Here is a 21581-nt window from a genome sequence, read left to right as displayed (position 1 = left end):
TACTCGGATAGAAACAAAGGGAAAAATATTTTTTGCCATCGACAGAAAGTAGGCTCGAGATCGACGGGTGACCGACCGCTGCTATAGATAGTTCAAATTTTATGTGCAGTCCTGTGCATCTTCTTTGACACCTTGGGGAAATATTGTCAAGTTGGGGACAAAAATGTGGTGCCGGATTTTCTCTTTGCTAACCTAACGGCATACAATCAGGGCCGTCGTCAAGTGCATTCGTTTGGGGGGGTGTTGAAACTGATTTTGCCGACTGACTCCCGACATTTGCCGACAGATACATACGCACACAAGTTATATATATATATATATATATATATATATATATATATATATATATATATATATATATATATATATATATATATATATATATATATATATATATATATATATATATATATATATATATAATATAAAATTGCCTTTGACTAGAATTTGTTACATATTAAAGTCTGTAACACGCATTGTAGACTTGCATTAGTAATGCTAAGGGGATACATTAATTTCGATAAAAGTCAATATATATTGCTCTCCTTCGAAAAATTTCTGGAATTGGAATCCTAAAAAAGTGACTTTAGGCTTTGTTGTATATTTTAAGAAAGAAAGGGCGCAGGTTCCTTCCCATTACCTTTTTCGCTGGGGTCAATTTTGGACTTAATTATGGAAAGGATGGTTTTGGGTGTTTTTCTGTAAAGATTTCTTGAGACAAAGATGTATGCTATCTTTGTTCACGCGAAGAAAAGGAATGGAGGGTTCGTGGGCCTTCCCCCGAAAGGTTTTCGAAACTAAAGTTTTAAAACCGCAGTTTTAGGCTATTTATTGGAGACTGTAGGTGAGAGAATAGGTACTGACAGATCATCAGTGGACAATGGCAGATTAGCTAGAAAAAAGGGAATGGCATAAACAAACATTCATGACCCTCGATTTTAAAAGACTTGATTGTTTAGAAAGTTTACGAGAAATAATATAATTACTTTTAGAGGAGACATAATTAGGAAATTCGAAAAAAAAGAAAGAAAACATATTTTAACCATCCAAAATTTAAGTTTAACCCATAAGAATGTTTTCTACTTACACAAAAAGTTTTCATACTACATGGTGAATTAATTATATTACATAAGCAAAGAATGTTTTTGAAAGAAAAAAAATCTCACGGTAATCATCCGTTTAGGTATCTTAGAATACCTTGTTTTTGATTGAATATTTCCATAGCGCACTAATAAGATTAAATGAATACAAATCAGGAGAATTGCATTGTATGCCGAGAAATGGAGTATATAATATGATATAGAGAATATAATTTGATTTATACCATGATAATAAAAGGTTAGAAGTAACGGGGTTCGGGAGGTTCTCCCCCTGAGAATTTAAAAACATGTTATTCTGAAAACGAAATTTTAGACAACCTTTGACGATTTTAGGGGGAGAGCAGGCTCGGAAATTTTTTTGAAACCGAAGACTTAAGAATGCGATTTTAAGCTATCTTTGGATCCGTTAGGGGAAGGGATGGGGCCTAGGGGCGATCCCTTTGCAATTTTGTGAAATTCAAGTTCCATAGGCAATCATAGACCACTATTAATCATATTAAGGAAAGAAGAGATTAATGACATCTTTTTAGTGTTGGGGGGAAACAGTGGGGTTAAAAGACTCATCCACGAAAATTTCTGAGATTTAAATTCGAAAAACGTATTTTTACACGATCTGCGATGATGTTCAGAGGCTGTCCCTCGAAAAACTTTAACATTTCTTTTCTGTCTCCAAAAATGGGGTTTTTAACAGTCCCTTGCCGATAAGAGGCCATGTCTACCTAGTCGGAAACTAGGGGTCTGACCAGTAGGCGAAATCAGACTAGTATAAATTTTATCAGTTTTATGGGAGGAAAAGGGCCCAGAAAGCAACCCAACAACCAACAAGGGACCAGCCTTGGGCCTTGGTTCTCGGTGGCCCTGCTTTCAAGCCTCCAATTTCGAACAATTCCCTCATCCCCTTTCATCCCTACACATAACCTAAAACTTCGCTTTTGAAATTTCAAAATCAAAGATTTTCTTGAGACATCCGCCAAGACCTATTGTAACGGATTCGGTGCGACTTCCACTTTCTTGAAATGAAGACACAGTTCTTGATAAAAACACAGGAAATTTATTTACACTATGTACAGGAGAAACCGTTAACAACTGCTAAATTATTCATCAGCAATTATCACACAACACCGTAAACTCAACGTTTACACACGTATTTACTTCCAAATACGAAAACAACACAGCGAAATGCCTCGCTATAAACAGAGCTAATACACACACTCAGTTCGAAATCTGAATCGAAACTCACTGTTTATCCATCGCTAACGGCTTAAATACACCGAAAAGAATTTTCTCAAATATTCCACACGCTTCTCGAAATGCGTTGACCGTTATCAAATTTTATCAATGAATGAAAAGGGAATAGGGGTCGTATATTTTAGCCATATGAAAAAGGGGTTGTATATTCATTACGGGAAACTATTTACAGGTTACGTTACTACAATAATTACTATTTACAGGATTTGTAACATTGCCCCCTTCCTAAGAACTGCACGTCCCGGGCAGTACAATCCCCAGAAAGGGTGCCAAACTTTTATCACAAGTTCACAATTACACACATTAAATAATAACCAATAGTGCAAAGGACACACGATAATAACAAGAAATATTACTAAACATTAAAAGCAAAAATTAATTATCTACAACTTTTATGTTATCAACCATGGTTGTTTACATAATACTCATGAACTATGGCCATAGTATGGGGCTAACCGATCATAATGTACAACCCTGGGTTTTGCATTAGGTGATTTTTGGATCCTCACTACGACGTCATTTAGTCGGTTAAGGACTTTGTAGGGTCCATCCCAATGCGACTGCAATTTGGGTGAAAGACCTTTCCGTCGGATGGGATTCCATAACCAAACCTTGTCGCCTTCGTTGAATTCATGTCCAGTAGACCTTGTGTCGTATCGGGTCTTCATCTTCTCCGCCGCGATGTTGATTCGCTCTCGTGCGAAGTTATGAACGTCTTCCAACCGGGCCTGGAGATCCTGGATGTACTCCTCAGGCGATGAAGGCGCACCCGGAGGACGACCGAAGACGAGATCACAAGGTAGCCGAAGCTCTCGTCCGAAGAGCATCTGAGATGGGGCATATCCGGTAGTCTCGTGGACAGCACTGCGGTAGGCCAGCAGGAACAAAGGAAGCTTCTTGTCCCAATCCTGTTGATTTCTGGATACCATAAGTGAGAGATTATTCAGGATTGTGCGGTTAAATCTCTCCACCATGCCGTCCGATTGTGGGTGTAGTGGTGTTGTCCTAGTTTTCTCAATTCCGAGAATTTGACATAGGCCCTTAAACACAGCAGAGATGAAATTCCTCCCTTGATCGGAATGAATCTGCAAAGGTGTTCCGTATCTCGAGATCCAATGTTGGACTAGAGTCTCTGCTACGGTGGTAGCCTCTTGATCTGGAATGGGATATGCTTCCGGCCATTTGGTGAAGTAGTCGATGGAAACAAGAATGTATTTGTTCCCATCAGCAGTTCTTGGTAGAGGACCCAGGATGTCGATCCCAATTCGTTCGAAAGGAGCTCCAACGTTGTACAGATGTAGCTTCCCTCTGCTTCTCTTCTTCGGTCCTTTACGAGCAGCACAGGCGTCACAAGAATGGCACCACTTCTCCACGTCATCCTTCGCCTTGCTCCAGAAGAAACGCTCCCGAACTTTATTAAGGGTTTTCAAGACACCAAAATGTCCTCCAGTCGCACTACTATGTATTTCTTTCAGAACATCTGAAATCCTTGATCGGGGAAGTAGTAACTGCCACCTAGATGTTTTGCCGTCGTCAGATTCCCATTTCCGGTGTAGCACGCCGTTCCGTAAATGGAGTGAGTTCCATAAAGCCCAGTATCTTTTTGTTGCAGGACTGAAGATGGAAACGTCCTGCCAGCTAGGGCGTCGACTGTCACTTTCCATGAACTCTAAAATTGGTTTAATGTCGGGGTCTTCAAGTTGATCTTTTCGAACTTGGTCGTCACTCCATGGATCAGGTTCTGAAGATATTGGAGTCACTGTCACCTGATAGGCGGTAGGGCTAGTCGTTCCATACTGTTTCTCGATTCGGGAACAATAGTGGCAGTTCTCAGGACAGGGTCTCCTGGATAAAGCGTCAGCATTACCGTGAGATAACCCTTTTCGATGCTTGATCTCCATGTCATATTCCTGGAGCCGCTGTATCCATCTGGCTATCTGACCTTCCGGATTTTTGAAGTTCAAAAGCCAAGTTAATGAGGCATGATCTGTCCGAAGCAGAAATTTTCGGCCGTAGAGGTAATGATGGAAGTGTTCTACAGCTTTCACTATGGCCAGTAACTCCTTTCTGGTGACGCAGTAATTTCGCTCCGACTTTGATAAGCATTTGCTCCAATAAGCGATGACATGTTCATTTCCGTCAATTTCTTGGGATAAAACAGCTCCGATGCCCTCGTTGCTCGCATCAGTGTCCAGGATGAAGGATTTTTCAGGCTGAGGATAGGCGAGGATAGGCGTTGATGTTAAAGCCTCCTTCAGTCGTAGAAATGCATCTTCGCATTCTTTGGACCATTCAAACTTTTGCTTGCTCTCCGTCAGCTTATGCAAAGGTCGTGCAATGTTGGAAAAACCCTTCACAAACTTCCTGTAGTACGTGCAGAGCCCCAGGAAACTTCGCAACTGATGGATGTTTTCGGGACGACTCCAACTCCTGACCGCAGATACCTTCTCTGGATCGGTTTGCACACCCTCAGAAGAGATGATGTGACCAAGGTAGTTCACTTCCCGGCGGAACAAATTACATTTGGACGGGCTTAACTTCAGATTGGCTTCCTTAAGCTTTTGCAGCACCTTCCTAAGATTTGCCAGATGTTCTTCGAAGCTGCGTCCCACGATGATGATATCGTCTAAGTAGACCAGACAGGATTCGTAAGAAAGTCCTCTTAACACTGTCTCCATAAGACGCTCGAACGTAGCTGGTGCATTGCAGAGGCCGAAGGGCATCACTTTAAACTGCCATAAGCCTTGTCCAGTTGTAAAAGCTGTCTTTTCTCGGTCATCAGGGTGTATCTCAACCTGCCAGTAGCCGCTCTTCAAGTCCAGGGTCGAAAACCACTTGTGTCCGGAAAGAGTGTCCAAGGTGTCGTCTATCCGTGGAAGAGGGTAGCTGTCTTTCTTGGTGATTTCATTCAGCCGTCGGTAATCGACACAAAATCTGGTGGAGCCATCTTTCTTTCGGACCAAGACGATGGGAGAGGCCCAGGGACTGGATGACGGTTCGATTACATCATTCTCCTTCATCTCTTTCAGGAGGGTCTCAACCTCTTCCTTCTTGGCGAACGGTAGTCGTCTTGGATGCTGTTTAATAGGGGGGTGTTCTCCAGTGTAGATCCTATGCTGCGTTAAATTCGTCCGGCCCACATCCTCCGATGTAGATGAAAACAGATGCTTGAAGTCGTCCACCAATTGTTCCGCAGCAGTTCTTTGATCCTTCGATAAGGGTGCACTCCCAATTAACTTCGATGTCAAGGACTCAGAAGACACAGTCTCGGGGGAATTGATTCTTCTAATGATGCAGTTTACGGGAGTACAAGTTGCTAACACTTCGCCTTTCTGGATATTCCTTGGCCTTTCACTCACGTTGGCGACTCTCACAGGAATTACATCCTTGGAAAGGTCCACAAGCGTAGATGCCACCAGCACTCCTTTTGGGTTATTGCTTAAGTTGGGGTATTCAATGAGTCCAAATCTAAAACTATTGCTTTCTTCAATGGAGCCGGGTATTAATGATTCTGACCTTGAGGGAATTGATAAATCTGTTTGGGCAATTATTTGATGAGCGGATTTTACATCACTTTCTGCGGGAAAGACTGCTATGTCTTCTCTCGTCGAGTGCAGCTCGTTAGTCTTGAAATCGAGGTTGAAGTCATACTTCTTTAAAAAGTCCAATCCGAGAATGAAGGGGTCTATGATAGCAGCAACGAATGCGGTATGATGGTAAATGGCATTTCCAAACACAATTTCTAAGTTCACTTTACCTTCAATCTCGATCTTGTCACCTGTCACAGTTTGGAGGGTAACGCAGGGCGGCGTCCACAGAATGTTGAGTCCAAATTGACGAGCCACATCTGTTCTAATGATCGTAACATTGGCTCCAGTGTCAATAATCAGTTCGCAGGGAAACCCGTTTACATATGCGTAAACAAACAGTCCATTACTGCCGCCACTCGTCGATGAAATCTGGAAAACTTTAAGATGGGGCTCATTCCAATTTGGCGACCTCCGCCCCGCGAGATTGCCATGGCTTAGTTTTCCTGGACCTGCGAGGGAGAGGTGCTCTTCCCTCTGGTTTCTTGGCGAGCTTCACAGTTTCTTCGCAAGTGACCCTCGCCGCCACATTTCCAACACTTAAGTGATTGTCCATTTTGGTCCTTGGGAGCCGAAGTCCTTTTGAGGATTCCTGCAATTTCTTTTATTTGCTTTTCCAGTTCAGCAAAGCGTGACGAAACCGGATCAGGCTCATCAGTTTTGACGCCGCGGATCGAATGGCGATCCTTGCGGGTTGCTTGCTGGGCGGCCTCCAACTTCATCGCATACACAACAGCAGAATTCAGGTCTTTGACATCCGCCATCCGTAGAGCTTTCTGGATTTCCGGATCTCGAACCCCGTCGATGTAGTAGTTGAGTGCCAGGTTGTCCCGAACATCCGCAGGACAGTCGCAAAAAGCAAGATGAGACAGTCTTTCGATGTCCGCCGCGAGCTCTTGCAGGGTTTCTCCGGTTCTCTGGAAACGGGACTTCAACTGGAGTCGGCTGAAATCTTTCTGGCACTTCTCACCGAAGCGAAGCTCCAACGCAGATGTGAGGGCGGCGAAATCCAGGCGCTGGCCGTCCGGAAGGTTCTGAAGAATGTCCGCTGCGTCACCTCTCAGGGATGCTGCAAGATGGCAGGCCTTGGTAGCAGAGTCCCATCCGTTCGCTTCCGCCACTATCATGAACTGAGTTTTGTAAACCTGCCACGAAGTTTTCCCATCAAATGTGGCAAGTTTAATGGACGGTCGAGCAACCGATGTGGGAGCGCCAAACTGTACAGAGCTGCTTTCCGCGGTCGCCAATCTCCTTTCCAGGTCTTTAAAGATGTCTTCTTTAAGTTGATGAAATTTTCTATCTTCTTCTTCCAGTTTATTTTCTACAGCATTGCATCGGCCTTCCACGGAACTTAATTTTTCTTCAAATTTCTCTTCGATAGCATCAACTCGATGCTCTATCTCATTAAATTTATTTTCCATCACAGTCTTTACCGAAGTAAGATCGTTTTTAATTTCCTCTTGGTTAGAAACTAGGTCATTTTTCAGCACCGTTAAATCACTTTTCAATTGGTTTTGATTAGCCGCCATATCATTTTTTAATTGTTCTTGATTAGCTGCCATATCATTTTTTAATTGTTCTTGATTAGCTGCCATATCATTTTTTAATTGTTCTTGATTAGCTGCCATATCATTTTTTAATTGTTCTTGATTAGCTGCCATATCATTTTTTAATTGTTCTTGATTAGCTGTAAAACTTGCAGTCAAGTCACTTTTTAATTGTTCTTGATTGGCTGTAAAACTTGCAGTCAGGTCACTTTTTAATTGTTCTTGATTAGCCGCCATATCACTCTTCACAGAGGTGATTGCGTCAAGAAGTTGTTTTAATTGTTCATCCATTGCGCGAGTAATCACCATAAAAATAAAGTCCTAATTCAAAAAAAGTCTTTATGAAAAAATGTCCAAAGTCACACTTACTCCAAGAAAGTCCAGAAGAAGCCCCACGTTGGGCGCCAATTGTAACGGATTCGGTGCGACTTCCACTTTCTTGAAATGAAGACACAGTTCTTGATAAAAACACAGGAAATTTATTTACACTATGTACAGGAGAAACCGTTAACAACTGCTAAATTATTCATCAGCAATTATCACACAACACCGTAAACTCAACGTTTACACACGTATTTACTTCCAAATACGAAAACAACACAGCGAAATGCCTCGCTATAAACAGAGCTAATACACACACTCAGTTCGAAATCTGAATCGAAACTCACTGTTTATCCATCGCTAACGGCTTAAATACACCGAAAAGAATTTTCTCAAATATTCCACACGCTTCTCGAAATGCGTTGACCGTTATCAAATTTTATCAATGAATGAAAAGGGAATAGGGGTCGTATATTTTAGCCATATGAAAAAGGGGTTGTATATTCATTACGGGAAACTATTTACAGGTTACGTTACTACAATAATTACTATTTACAGGATTTGTAACATTATATTTTCCCAAACGTCATCAAAATTAGCCTCAAACGCATTTTAGGATTTCAATTTTTTAAAAAAAATTTAGTTGGGGGTCCCGAGCCACACGCTTTCCCAAACATCAAAGATAGCCTGAAACTGCTCAAAATTTTGCCGAGATAAATTCTGAAACACCGCCTCTCATCTAATGTCTGCAAAAATTGTCTAAAATTGCTTTTTGAAAACTTCCAAATCCGAAAAATTTCCGGAAGAAACTCTTGACCTCCTAATATCAGCAAAGATAGTCCTAAAACTGACTTCAATTTTACAAATATTCCGAGAAGTACTCCAAATCCTCTTTCCACATTACCAAATGTGGCCTAAAATTACGATTTTTACGTCAATTTCCCAAATAATCGCATTCTGCTCTTTTTACAAGCCCCCTAGCATCTATGGCAGCAACTGAAAGTACAATTTTGACATTTAACGAGTGAGTATCAATTTAAAAGAACAGTATTGATGATCAAGAGCGTCAAAATGGTCTAACTCTGTCTGATGTCAGTACACAGTAAAATTCAAAGTCTTACTCATAAATAACTAAAAAAAAAAAGAAAAACGAGAGCTTATTTCAATTTTTAATGTTTAAAAATATTTTCTGAGCATGTTTAAGTGAATTATCAACATTATTGTAGGTGAAAGCATTTCAGTATGTCTGTCTCCTAGTTAAGTTTCAATCATATTACTCATGCATAGATTTTGCGGCTATTTATATCTTTTTAAAAATACCCAGATTCACAAATACGAGTGTATTGGAATTTTAAATTATTAATTAAAAGCTACCAATTATTAGCATAATTCGTAATGAAGCTTATTTAGCGATTCAATGAAAAATAATCCTCATATGAATAATAGCCCATGATTGAGTAACCCGCATGTTTCAGCAATGAAACTCTCGCCATGATAATTTGATAATATATTTTGGTGATGCTTAACATTCAGGGAAAGGCTTTATCGTGACAAGGCTGAATTGGATCCGGTAACTTAACTGATTAACAGTCAGTTCAGGGGAATGAAGAAGAAACGAAAAAGCGGTTAACTATGAACGCAATCTACTGGAGTTTAGGGTTAATCCACTGGAGTTAGAGATAAAATTTCAACTATCAAAATATCACCAAACAGGCAATTGTTCGTTGAAACAGAAGAGAAGCAATTTTCACCCGACATACCTTGACAGGCGACTTTCTAGTTACTGTGATAATCTCTTAAAGGTAAGAATCTGGGCCTCCTCCGAAACAGAATCTTTGCTACGCCACTGAGTTTGAAAAGAGGGATCGAAATTTTCCCCCAGAAATTTTTCGAATTGTAGTTCTAAACATATAGTTTTAAACGTCAAACGATCATAAGTGATGTTAGAAAAGTTGTGTATCAGCTGATTTCTCTCGAAAATTTTTGAAAATTGAGGTCTTAAAAATGCGATGGTACGCCATCTTTGGTTAACGAGGTTCAGAATCACTCTCTCCCGAACATTTTTTGAAATTGAATATCAAAAATAAAGTTTCAGACGACGTATTTTGCAGTGATAGCTTAGATAACTTTTTACCTTTAAAAATCAGGAATCCTGAATGCCTGTATTCATTGATAACTTTTATTTAACTTTACTTTTTTACCGTTAGAGCGACTGGTATGACTTTTCATTACTAAATTTCAAATATTTTTCTCTATTTGAAACATAATTTTGGCGGTCTTTACTTTTCTCCACTTTACTCTGATTTTCGTGATGATATCGTGGTTAATAAAAAAGTAGAAGTATAGATGTGAGGGTTGCCCCTCAGAAACTGTCATTTTAAACTGAAGCTTGTCATGCGTTTCAGTACCGCACTCACTACTTTTTTTTTTCTACTTTATTGGTTAAAAAAAGTGTTTGAAACACATTTCAGCTGCCTTTAGTTTGGTAATTTTTATGATGTACATTTTTAAATATTCCTTAATAATATTTTAAGATTGCATTTTCTTAAATTTTACAGTAAAAAAAAACATTCATTTGTTTTCTTTTTCTTTCTTTCATTAATTTTCTTTCTTTTCTTTTTTTAAACTTTCATTTTTCCATCCCGGTCAGCAACCAATTCACAGCTTTTATTTTTCAATATTTTAATGGAATATATGTAAAAAAGATAAGCTCAAAATAAAACTTTGAAAAATTACATTAAAATAATCATACCTCTTCTGCTGCATTTCAATAAGTTTTTTTTTTTCCTCAAACTAAGATTATATGCTTTCAGATTTTTCCTTCCTTGCCACAAGAAGAATTATTGCTCGTTCACTTGCAAAGTGAAGTTCAAAATTTCAACTAAACTTTTTTTGTGCAGTGCAAAATAAATAAAATAACTCTATGTAGGGACCGGAGGGCCTCGGGTTCGATCCTTGCTGGTCGAAGACCCACCGTCGTCATTAAAGGGGACTGGGCGACGTTAAATATGCTCGTGGTCTCAATGTCCTCCAAGTGAAACGATACCTCTGGGGGTGCTAGTACCAGGTAGCTATTAGCTCTTGGACTAGTTCTAAATTCTCATTAACTGCTCGATCCGGTGATGGTGCTGCCATCTATCGGCATATAAAAATAATGGAGGTAAGGCACTCAGTATGCAGACCTCGACATAAAATGCAGTTGAAGTCAGTTGTGACTCTGAATCGAACTCTATGTAGGATAGTCATTCAAGTGGTCTGCTCTACTCCTTGATGCAGTCGGCATTGAAAATCAAACTCAATGCAACTTTTGTCATCAAGACTCCACAGCGCTAATAACCATTTTCTTCTTTTGGCGGAAAGGTCACACAGCAGGGCTCCGGACAGACCGTTCAAAACTAAACGCAAACAAAAACACAGTTGATCTAGGATTTCCTTAATGTTCCCCCCGAAGGTCCGACATTTCTATGTTTCTAGTGTCAAACGAGTCTTTCTTATGTACCCCCCACACGACTACGCCGTCTCGGCGGCGACATTTCTGAGTACTACAATTGACGGACAAATGTCCTGACACTTGTGTGGTCGACAAATTACCGAGCTAGTAAAATACTATTTCGATTTTTACTCGTTAGGCGTAGAAAAACTGGAAATAGTGCTCAATTTGCCTTCAGAAGTTTGTTTCAAAAACAAACACTTATGAGTACAAATGAGACTTTGTATTGCAATATTTTCACTGTCTTTCTCTCTATTTCAATTTGCTTTAGTTTCGGCGTCCCATGTATTTTTTCCACTTTGATATGGTTTTTATTGATGATACAATTTCATAAATGTGTCGACGGCCATAAGCTATTGTATTTTTAAACTGAGAATTTCCCTGGGTTTTTCAAGTAATGTTATAAATAATTATTTTTAAATAAATGTTTGAAACGTGCATCTTGATTGCTCATAGTTTGGTAATCTCAATGTGCAACACAGATTCTCGGGTAATTTCTAAGTAATATATTAAGGTTTCTTTTTCTTTTTAGATTTTACAGAATAAACACTCGATTAGAATTTACGAATGTCGGACTTAACGTTCAAATCCAAAACGTCCATGACATTCAGAATTAACTCTAAAAATAAAAATTGCCGATTGTAGCTGAAACTGCCGACTGACCCTGTGGCCTCAGCAAAATATTCTTATTCGGCAAAACTTGTCTGATGATTCGTCAAGTTTTGGGACATTATTGCTTTTTTTTTAATTCCTGAATTTTCTTTCTCATGTGTGCATTGCATACCCATATTTTATTCTTCGGCTAATTGAGAACTTCTCTCAATTTTCGAAAAATTTAATTTCGAAGCGTCAATGGATCACTGTCGGCAAAATCAAATTTTGTTCATATGAATGTCGGTAAATTAGAAATATGGTTCAATTAGCAGTTGGTGAGTTGATTATGTCTTTCAGAAGAACAGTCGTCAGTATGATCACAGGATGCACTAGACATGCCTGTACAAACTATACTAGTAGATACATGTTTTTGATTTTTCTTTCATTATTAAAAGACATTACTTTGCACTCACATATTTTGAATCTAGAATCAATTGAAAAAGCAAAAATGCCGACTCTATAGATGAACTTTCTGAGGGGATCGATGCTTTATTGTGTCGGCAAAATGAGCTGTCGCAAAGTAAGCAATCGCCGCAATCGGTATAAAGAGCAGATGAAAAAAAAATGTTCGTGTCTGCGATATGAATTCATCAGAATGAACATGAAGTGCAGTCAAACATGGTATACATACCCGCACAAACTCTTCCTGTTTTCTTTCATCCCGTAAATGCTTATTATTAATTATAAATCTGTGTATTATACATATTTTAAAAAACCAAACGCTTCGTGTCGTGAATGCTGAAACTAATGAGTCAAAAATGCCGATTCTGGTGAATTTGATGATTAGGCAATGGGCAGTGCCGTATTTACGCACTCGGTAAAAGAAGCGTCCCGAAGACGCACGCTCAAGGGAACAGTCGGCGAAAGAATGCTGAATGATCGTGTTTGCTGAACGTAGTGTGAGCAAAATGAAAATGAATGTAAATAAAGATCCTTTTCATTATTTTCTCTTGCGCAAAGTACCCAAAAGGTTAGATTTTTGCAACTTTGAAACATAAAATAACTTTAAAAAAAAAAAAAATCAATCAATAAAAGCTTTGAAAATCCGAAACATTGAAAATACCGACTTAAACTGATTTTGCCGACTGGATGAAATCACTGGGAGGGAGAGACACCCCCCTCACCCCCCCCTATGGCGACGGTCCTGCATACAATACAATTCTAGAAAAAGGTTCCTTGAGTTTACTCAACTTCAATGGTACAGAAAAAATACTATTTTTGAGGCTAGTAAAGTATTTTGAATAATATAGGTGGTTTAATCTGAAATTTAATTACTTAACAATGCTTCCCCCTGAAGAAAAGTACCGAGGTACAATATCACTTAAACAGCTTCCCTTTTGCAAGAAATTTCCAAGTCAAAGTGACACAACATACCATTTAAAGAACATTTTAATATTCGTTCTACACTGAAAGTATACAAGACTATATTCAAAAATATTGTACTGTATTCAAAGGTCCAATATTGAAGCATTCTTGGAGCTTTTGAAAAATGGCAACTTTAAGCAAAATGAAAATTAAAAAATAATAATAATAAATATTACCTGGTATCACATTACATAGGCAAAAAGTTGTAAGCAAATGACATTTTTTCAAGAAATGTCAGTAATTTTTTTATTTGTAATTCATTATGCATACTACAGAAATATTGGACACAGCTTCCAAAACATTTTTTTGTAAGTACTACATTTGATAGAAAAATAAATTCTACAGGTAACAAAATCATAGTTCTTAAATGTAAGTTTGATATAAATAAAATTGAGATTTTATAAATAGCAAATATTATGCATACTATGCCAACAACAAACAATGCATTTAGAAAAATCAGATAGACAACAAAACATGAAATTTTGCATGTAATAAAATTATTGCATTTACAAACACAAGTACATTTAGTATAAAATCATTAGAATCAATTTAAAAGTCACTACAGTCGATGATAGCAGGAAAAAATTACTTATAGAGCAATATCAGTTAAACACATTCATACTGAAGTTATGAGATAGTTGTACTGTGTGCAGATTGCCAAATGATGGAAAATTATTTTGCTGATAAAAACATTAAATTAAAATTTGACGAGTCATCGACTAAGCGTAAATATATGTTCCCGAAACATGGACAAATGCATGTTATATTTCCATTTACTTGTGCTTCAAGAGTATTTCCTTTAGCTTGTCTTGATCTGCTCCACACATATCATCAACCTTGAAATGAAAGAATAGTCGAATATAACATCAGTAATGTTTTTGCTTAAAAAAACAAGTTAGAAGTTAGAAGTTTCCCTTTTCAAAAAATTAAAAAAAAAAATGTACATTTTATGTTATCTTCTAGACAATTTAACACGGCAAAATTTTGTGCAAAAATGCCCTTTCTGTGAAGCAGTTTGTTTATAGTGAACAAGTGCACTTTTTTACTCGCACGTTTTTGTATCCCCCACATTTGGCTCCTTGATTTTGATTTTAGTCTGATCCCAACAGTGAAAAATGAATTAAAGGGATTTATGACACCAATTTCTTTATTTAATAGCTACACCTTGTAGAAGTATTTGAAACTAAAAATAATTTTAATTCTTAATAAGTTGATAAAACATCAACAATTTTAGCATTATGCACAAAACATTTCGTAGCCTAACTCGGAATGACAGTAATCAGATTTTGAAATGCATAACAAAATGAGGATTAAAACAAGTAACATATCATGGCATAGGTCTTTTTTGGCCCATTAGAAAGAGTTAATGAAATGTTACTTGTGGAGATTTTTTTTTAAAAAGGTAGGAAAAAGAAGTGTGACTTATCCAGATTTTGGCGAAACTGACATTTCCACCCGTCAAAACATATTCCTTTTTCAAAGGACCTTTACCTTTTTCAAAGGACCCCTACCTTTTCCAAGTGTGCCAGGTAGTATACGAACCCTTTATATACTTTTATACTTGGATTCAATGTTTTTTTAAATCAAGGGTCCTGGGGGCAGCTTGTCTTCTGAATCTCCTTCACTGCACTCTTAGCCTGTTTTACGCAAAAAGGTGCACGAACCGGACTGAGAAATAATCAACATTCACTTTAACCTACTAGGTGATCTTATTTTTCGGCATATAGGAAGGGAAATATAAGCTAAAAACCATAAACAAATGATGGAAATATTAAATTTAGAAAAATATTAGAAAATAATGTTTTCATTTTCTCCTATTTTTTGCTCATCCAACAAATAAACTCATTCTAAATTTTTCTGTATACCAACTAAAAACGAGATATAGAGCAGGCTAAAACTTAAAATTGTTAAAGTAAATAAAATCTGGGAAAAAAGAGAATATATCTAGTTTTTAAAAAGTAGATAACTTACTTGTTCTTTGTTTTTTAAGAAAACAAATTTTGGAATACTGCTGACATTGTACTTAGCTGCAACGTCCTAAAAATAAAAACAAAATGAATGAAATAATTTGGTTGCACCTATTTATAGTCCTATGTAGCAAATTTATGGCTATAACTTTATTGCTTCAATTCTCTGTGTATTATTTCACTTTTAATAACAAAATTTTTATTTGGCCTTGCAATTTTGCTATAAATGTGCATGACTGTATTTTTAAACATAAGTAGGTAAATTTTTCTTTCAAACTGTTTTGTTCTTTGTTAAAAAAAGCATCAACTTTCAATATTTTAATGATAATATAAATCAACAATTAAATTCTAAGCATATTTTTTGAAATGAGAACACTTGTAATGCAAAAGCAGAGAATAATTTTCATCACTAAAAAAAAATCAAGTTTTTAAGAAACTTTGTCTTCAGAATATTTTTAATATGAACTTTGCACAAAAATCGAACGTACCCCAGGGCGTGCACGTCAAACCCAAAATTCTTTAAATGTTCTATGTAGAGCCAGGAAAATATTTTTTGTACCATACACGCCTAGGAACAAAATAAGCACCCAAAAAAGTAGAGAAAAGATACTTTAAACCATGAAAAAGAGACTAAAAGTAGACAAGCTCAGGCCTATTTTGCAGTGGCTCAGGGGCATGTGCCTTCCATCTTTTCGAGTAGAATAAATTTGACTAATCCATTAAATATTTTAATAGTATGGAAAAAACAAATTTTTATAAGTATTGTATAAAAATCATACTATATTTGAAAAAAAAAAGTTTGCTCAACAATCGTACCTGAGGCACTGACTGTGTGTTATATGCCAAAGGAGTGATATTCGAATCTGTACAAAAGAATACATTTTACTTGATAACTAGTTCACTTCAGATTCAAGGCGCATTTTATTAATTTATATTTCAATTCGTTCACTGACGTTTCTCTGATAAGATCAGTAAGATGACAAGGTGAGTGTGTGCCTGTGTGCTTAGCATTTATTTCAGGATGCAAATTTAAATTGAAGACTGCTATTTGAACTTATAAGGAAAAAGGAAAGAAACATGGCACATAAACAGCAAAACTATAACATAATGGGTAAATGGTACCAATGTAATCTTAACTGCATGATGGGTTCAGAAACAAAAAGGAAAACTTGCTGTTTAATTCAAGTTTTAACATTATTCTATACAATAAATGCTATAATGTATAATTTCTCAATAAATGTAGTCTAGTTATTTTTTTTCCAAAAAACATGCCCAAGAGAATATATTTGGCTGAAACCCTGCCACATGAAATACAACTTATAAACACTCAACAAAAACCCATAGGTCCATTTATTAAGATTAACACTGGATTAACATGAATTTAAAAAAGTATAACCCAATGACAACCTTAGAAATAAAAAAAACTTGAATGATGACAATTTGAATAAATTTGGGTTCTCCCCTCCCTCTCTCCCAAAAAATGCAAAAAGCAAAAGATAATGTATTGATAACATATAAAATTTAAATTTTACTTTAAATCTAGTATTTAAAAAATGCTTCATTAATGGTTAAAAAACTGAAATTAAATTACTTAATGTTCAGAGATCAAGAGCAATCCATTAATTTTTTTTTTGCTTTTTCTTTTAAAGTTCTTAAATATTCTTTTTTTCTCCATTTGAAAAACAGCAATAATAAATATCATACAAATAAGTTGTGTTTCAAAATACTATCTTAATTCAAAAACATATAACCAAATAACTCAGTCTTTCAAATCTAAAATACTGTGAGCATTAATAAGCAAAACTTGAAAAGTTATTAAAAATAATTCATTCTAAGCCAGGAATATAGCAACAGAATTTCTACAGTGGTTTGGTATGATAAAACATTGCCTGCGTTAAGCATTTGTCACGACGCCATATGCTATAACAGCGATAAAACTTCAATTGGGCAAAAATATTGGCTAACATATAATTCTTAGAAATTTACACAAAAAACAGAAATAAGATTTTTCCTCAATCCTCAAAACTATAAGAAATTCTGTAATAAAAAAATAATAAATTAGGAACTCAATGTCTAATGCATCGTCATTAAGTGTTTATTACACTTAAGTGTAAACTGCATAATGAAAATACTGAGCACTTACAATGCATATTTTATAAAATTATTCCAGTTTTTCTGATTGAAGTGAAAAAAAAAAAAAAAGAAAATTAATTTGAATTCTGAAATTTTGAATTCAAAATACATTTTTCACAATCATGAACTGCGACAGGACCCTATTCATTGGAGTTATTGTTTCTAGACACGGCTCCTGTCCCCCCAAGCCTGCCTCTCCTCCTAGGCGGTTACGTGTGCATAGTTGTGTGTGTAAGTGTGTAGGCTTGTGTGTGTGCGTAGACCTGTGTGTATGCACGTAGGCGTGTGTGAGTGTATGTGTGTAAAATCATGTGTGTGTATATGTGTGAGTGTGTGAGCGTGCGTGTGTGTAGGACATGGACGCCTCCGACCAAGAGAAGCGGATAGCTCAGGACCGGAGCAGCCGCGCCGCCTGCAGAGGACGGTGGGCAGTGGTGCTGCTGAGACCCCTGGTCAAAGCTGAAAAAGGAACCAGATGCCAAAGACTCATGTGAGGACAATAAGCAATCGTGACTGCTCAAAGAAAAAAAAATCACCGTTAAAAATGTATTAAATTTTGCTAAAAGTTTTGGGATAAGGCTAAAACTTTTAAAATTTGGCTAATTGTTGACTAGCAATTTGAGATCCATAGCGCAGGCTTTGATAAAATACTTAAAAAAAAATATTTCTACACTCTGCAGGATGCAACCTCTAACACAGCTAACAATTTTCTGCAAGGCATACAAAGTTTAAAGCTTTTCATTTATTTATATATATTTTTTAATGGATGCCTCAATTGCCAAATCGATTAACTCCACTTTTTTAAAAAATCCTCATTTCTGCTTTAATTAGTCTTTTATCAATGCTTAGTATGTGAATTTTATTAAATTTGGGTTCAGTATCTTTCTGAACATGTGATGGCAGAAAATGTAACACAAGGGCCAATTTACTCTTATGGATAACACCATCTTCTTCATAACTATTATCTACTTTTGTTTTATGGAGTTAGTCAATTTGTCAAGTGAGGCATCCAAATATCTCATTAGCAATTTTTAAATAACTATTTAATTTTAATTTATTCTCTTTTTCCTTCCAAATGATGATCAAACAAAAGTGCTAATATCATTCAAGTTCAGTCTGCAAAAAAAGTTTATCAATAATTCACTAAGAATAGATTAAAATAAAAAGGCAATAACTTTCACATTTAAAACTAATTTAAATACTTGCAGGATAGAAAAAGATTATAATTTCAATTTTGAGAAGAAAAAACTTTTAAAGCTAAGTTTTACTTCAGTTTTGAAACAAAACTGAAAAGTTTCTCAAAATATCTAACAAAAATAATAATAAATAAATTACGCAAAAGGATTGAAATCTGAAATGCAGCAAGCAATTTTCTGCAACACATGTTGCAATGTTTGCATACTTCATTTTATTACTTAATTATTTTTAAATTAATTTCAAACAAAAAATCAAATGTTAATTTGTTTCAAATATGGTACTTCCTTAAAATATGTTTATAATGATGAAAAAGCCATTTCATGCAAGGATGTGATAGTTTTAAAACTTAATAATTGTATTATTTTCGGATGCAAAAGATTGAAGTCTAAAATACAATAATTAATTCTCTGCGAAGCTCAAGGTAAATCAGGGGTGCCCCCTCCTCCTTAAAAAAAGGGTGCACCGCCGCTAAATTTTGCAAAGACCGCCACCCCCACACACAAAAAAAAAGCTTCCCCCTCCCCACCTAGAAATGAAAAAAAAAAAAAAAAACTCTCAAAACAACCCTCCTTAAAAATTTCAATGGCGCAGTCTGTGCCATGCCCCCCCCCCGCCCCCCACCCCTGGTTAAATAAATACCTTTGTGCATGAAAAGTAAAATAAGAAATAACAACGTCAAGTTGGCATGGTATTATTTTATAATTTTCAGTTCTGTTTTCACAATGCTTTTCAAAAAATGTTTTATTTAAATTTTAAACAAATTAAAAATCAAATGCTTATTTCTTTCTACCCTAAAACTAAGTTCATAAAAAAATAAAGTAATCAGTACAAGAAGCTATCCTATACTTCTATATGAGCTTTGAAAGTAAAAAATAAATGAAATATTTGAAGGATGCAAAAAGATTGAAATCTAATACACAGCGATTAATTTTCGGAGAAGCACATGGCTCCGTGTTCACAAAATTTATTTTTCCATTACTTTATTTATTTTAAACAGCTTTTCAATAAATGATCTATTTTAGCTCACAACAAATTAAAAATGTAATGCTTACGCCTTTCCAATTCGATGTTTCCCTGAAATAAAGGTCACAAAAAGAAAAAATCATAATCATAAAATAAATTATGAAAATGAAAAAAGTTGTCCTAAATTTGCATATAAGAGCTTCCAAACTGAAAAATAATTGAAATATTTGAAGGATGCAAAAGGATTGAAATCTTATGCACAGCGATCAATTTTCCGCGAAGCACGTGGCTCCTTGTTCGCATACTTTTATTCTTCCATTAATTTATTTTAAACAGCTTTTCAATAAATGTAAAATCAAATGCTTATGCCTTTCCGATCCGATGTTTCCCTGAAATAAAGGTCACAAAAAGAAAAAATAATAATCAAAATAAATTATGAAAATGAAAAAAGTTGTCCTAAATTTGCATATAAGAGCTTCCAAACTGAAAAATAATTTAAATATTTGAAGGATGGAAAAAGATTGATATCTTATACACAGCAACCAATTTTCCGCGAAGCACGTGGCTCCATGTTTGAACTTTTTTTTATCGTTTTAATCTTCGATTTTTTTAACAGAATTTGAACAAATATTCTATTTTAATTCAGAAGTAATTGAAAAGCAAATGTTTATCTCTTTCAAATTTAATACTTCCTCCTGAAATTAAGTTCACAAAAGCAATCAAAAAAGAAGAAAAATAAAACTACATTTGCACAATAAAAAAAGTCTATTCTGTATTGATAGCTTCTGAACTTAACAGCTTATCCTAGAATTGGCGACACAAAAGGCTTAAGGACTACCCCCCCCCCTCAAGCTTCACACAATAGCTCTTTGAAAAAAAAAAAAAACCTGCACATAGGGGAGTGGTTTATTGCACTACTCTCCATTGACAAAGCTCCTTTTTTTCAGCCATTTTTCTGATCATTAGAAGCGATCTGATTGGTCAGCTGCGTACGTTTGCTAAACGAAATTCCGCGATTTAAAATCGTTTCAACAGGTGTCAAAAGTAAGATTTTCATAGCACTTGCGGGGGGAAAAAAACAGATTTTAGAGACTAAATCATGAAAATAGAGACTTAAGAGACACTCAAATAAAAAAGAGACAAATAGCTAGAAAAGAGACTAGTTCCGAGGCCTGACCATAGTGTAGGGAATTTAATTTCAAATATGACGAACTCAGGGCTCCCAACACATTTTAGCCATGGAAAAGGGTAAAAGAGGACCACTTTCAATCAAAAAGAGGACTAAAGAGAACCAGTTAGGATTAAAAAGAGGACCTTGGGAGGACCATTCAGTCAGTTAACCCAGGGAAGCACCAAAAGGCAAATTAGGTCCTGCTGCTAAATCCGTGAAGATATTTTGTTAATTAACCGTAATAATGATTTTTAATGATACAATAGGGAAGTTTTCGATTTTTCAATTTTATTTTTATATAATAGAGTAACATGTATGAACATTATAGGTGAAAAAATTTTTGCGATACGATAAGTAGTTTTTTTTAAATTAATTTTTAAAGTTCAAGCGCTTGTGACGTCAAAAGGCATAGGAAGTGATATCATGCGCTCTTCCGATAGGGGAGAAGCCGAAGGTCACGCATTTGACTTCGAAGACGAAACATAAAAGGCTTATCTTCTCGCATTTAACTCCTCGCGTTTCTGGAACATTAACCCTCTCATCCTCTCGAAAATATTCGAATATCATCATTGATGTTACACGAGGAAGATTAGATTGTGCTTTAACGAATCTGGTCTCCATAGTGTTTTCAAAAGGATTATTGAATTTCTAAAAAATAAAAATATCAGCGCGCTCAAAATATCCCTAGCGAAAACAAGGGATCTTCGGCGGAAGGCTGCCCATTCGCGTCCTGTGACGTAGGCTCGTGACGTTTCAGAAGAGCGCACTTTTGCGCATGGATTTTTAAAAATTCATTAAAAATCAACCACGGTGTTTAAAAATTCGGCGATGGTGAATT

General features: G+C 36.1%; 1 protein-coding gene across 1 annotated transcript in view; it reads right to left on the bottom strand.

Annotated features, from left to right (window-relative positions):
• Positions 1 to 13318: 13318 nt before the first annotated feature.
• The window catches only part of LOC129218184 (thioredoxin-2-like), a 30026-nt gene continuing 21763 nt past the window's right edge, over positions 13319 to 21581 (bottom strand). Inside the window, exons 4-5 of the mRNA XM_054852403.1 lie at positions 15284 to 15349; positions 13319 to 14148 (exon numbers count right to left, since the gene is read on the bottom strand). Coding sequence (XP_054708378.1) covers positions 14086 to 14148; positions 15284 to 15349 — 129 coding nt within the window. The 3' untranslated portion in view covers positions 13319 to 14085. The remainder of the gene's footprint in view (positions 14149 to 15283; positions 15350 to 21581) is intronic.

The sequence above is a fragment of the Uloborus diversus genome, chromosome 3, assembly GCF_026930045.1.
Source record: "Uloborus diversus isolate 005 chromosome 3, Udiv.v.3.1, whole genome shotgun sequence".
Taxonomy (NCBI): Eukaryota; Metazoa; Arthropoda; class Arachnida; order Araneae; family Uloboridae; genus Uloborus; species Uloborus diversus.
This window is presented reverse-complemented; position numbering and strand designations above follow the sequence as displayed.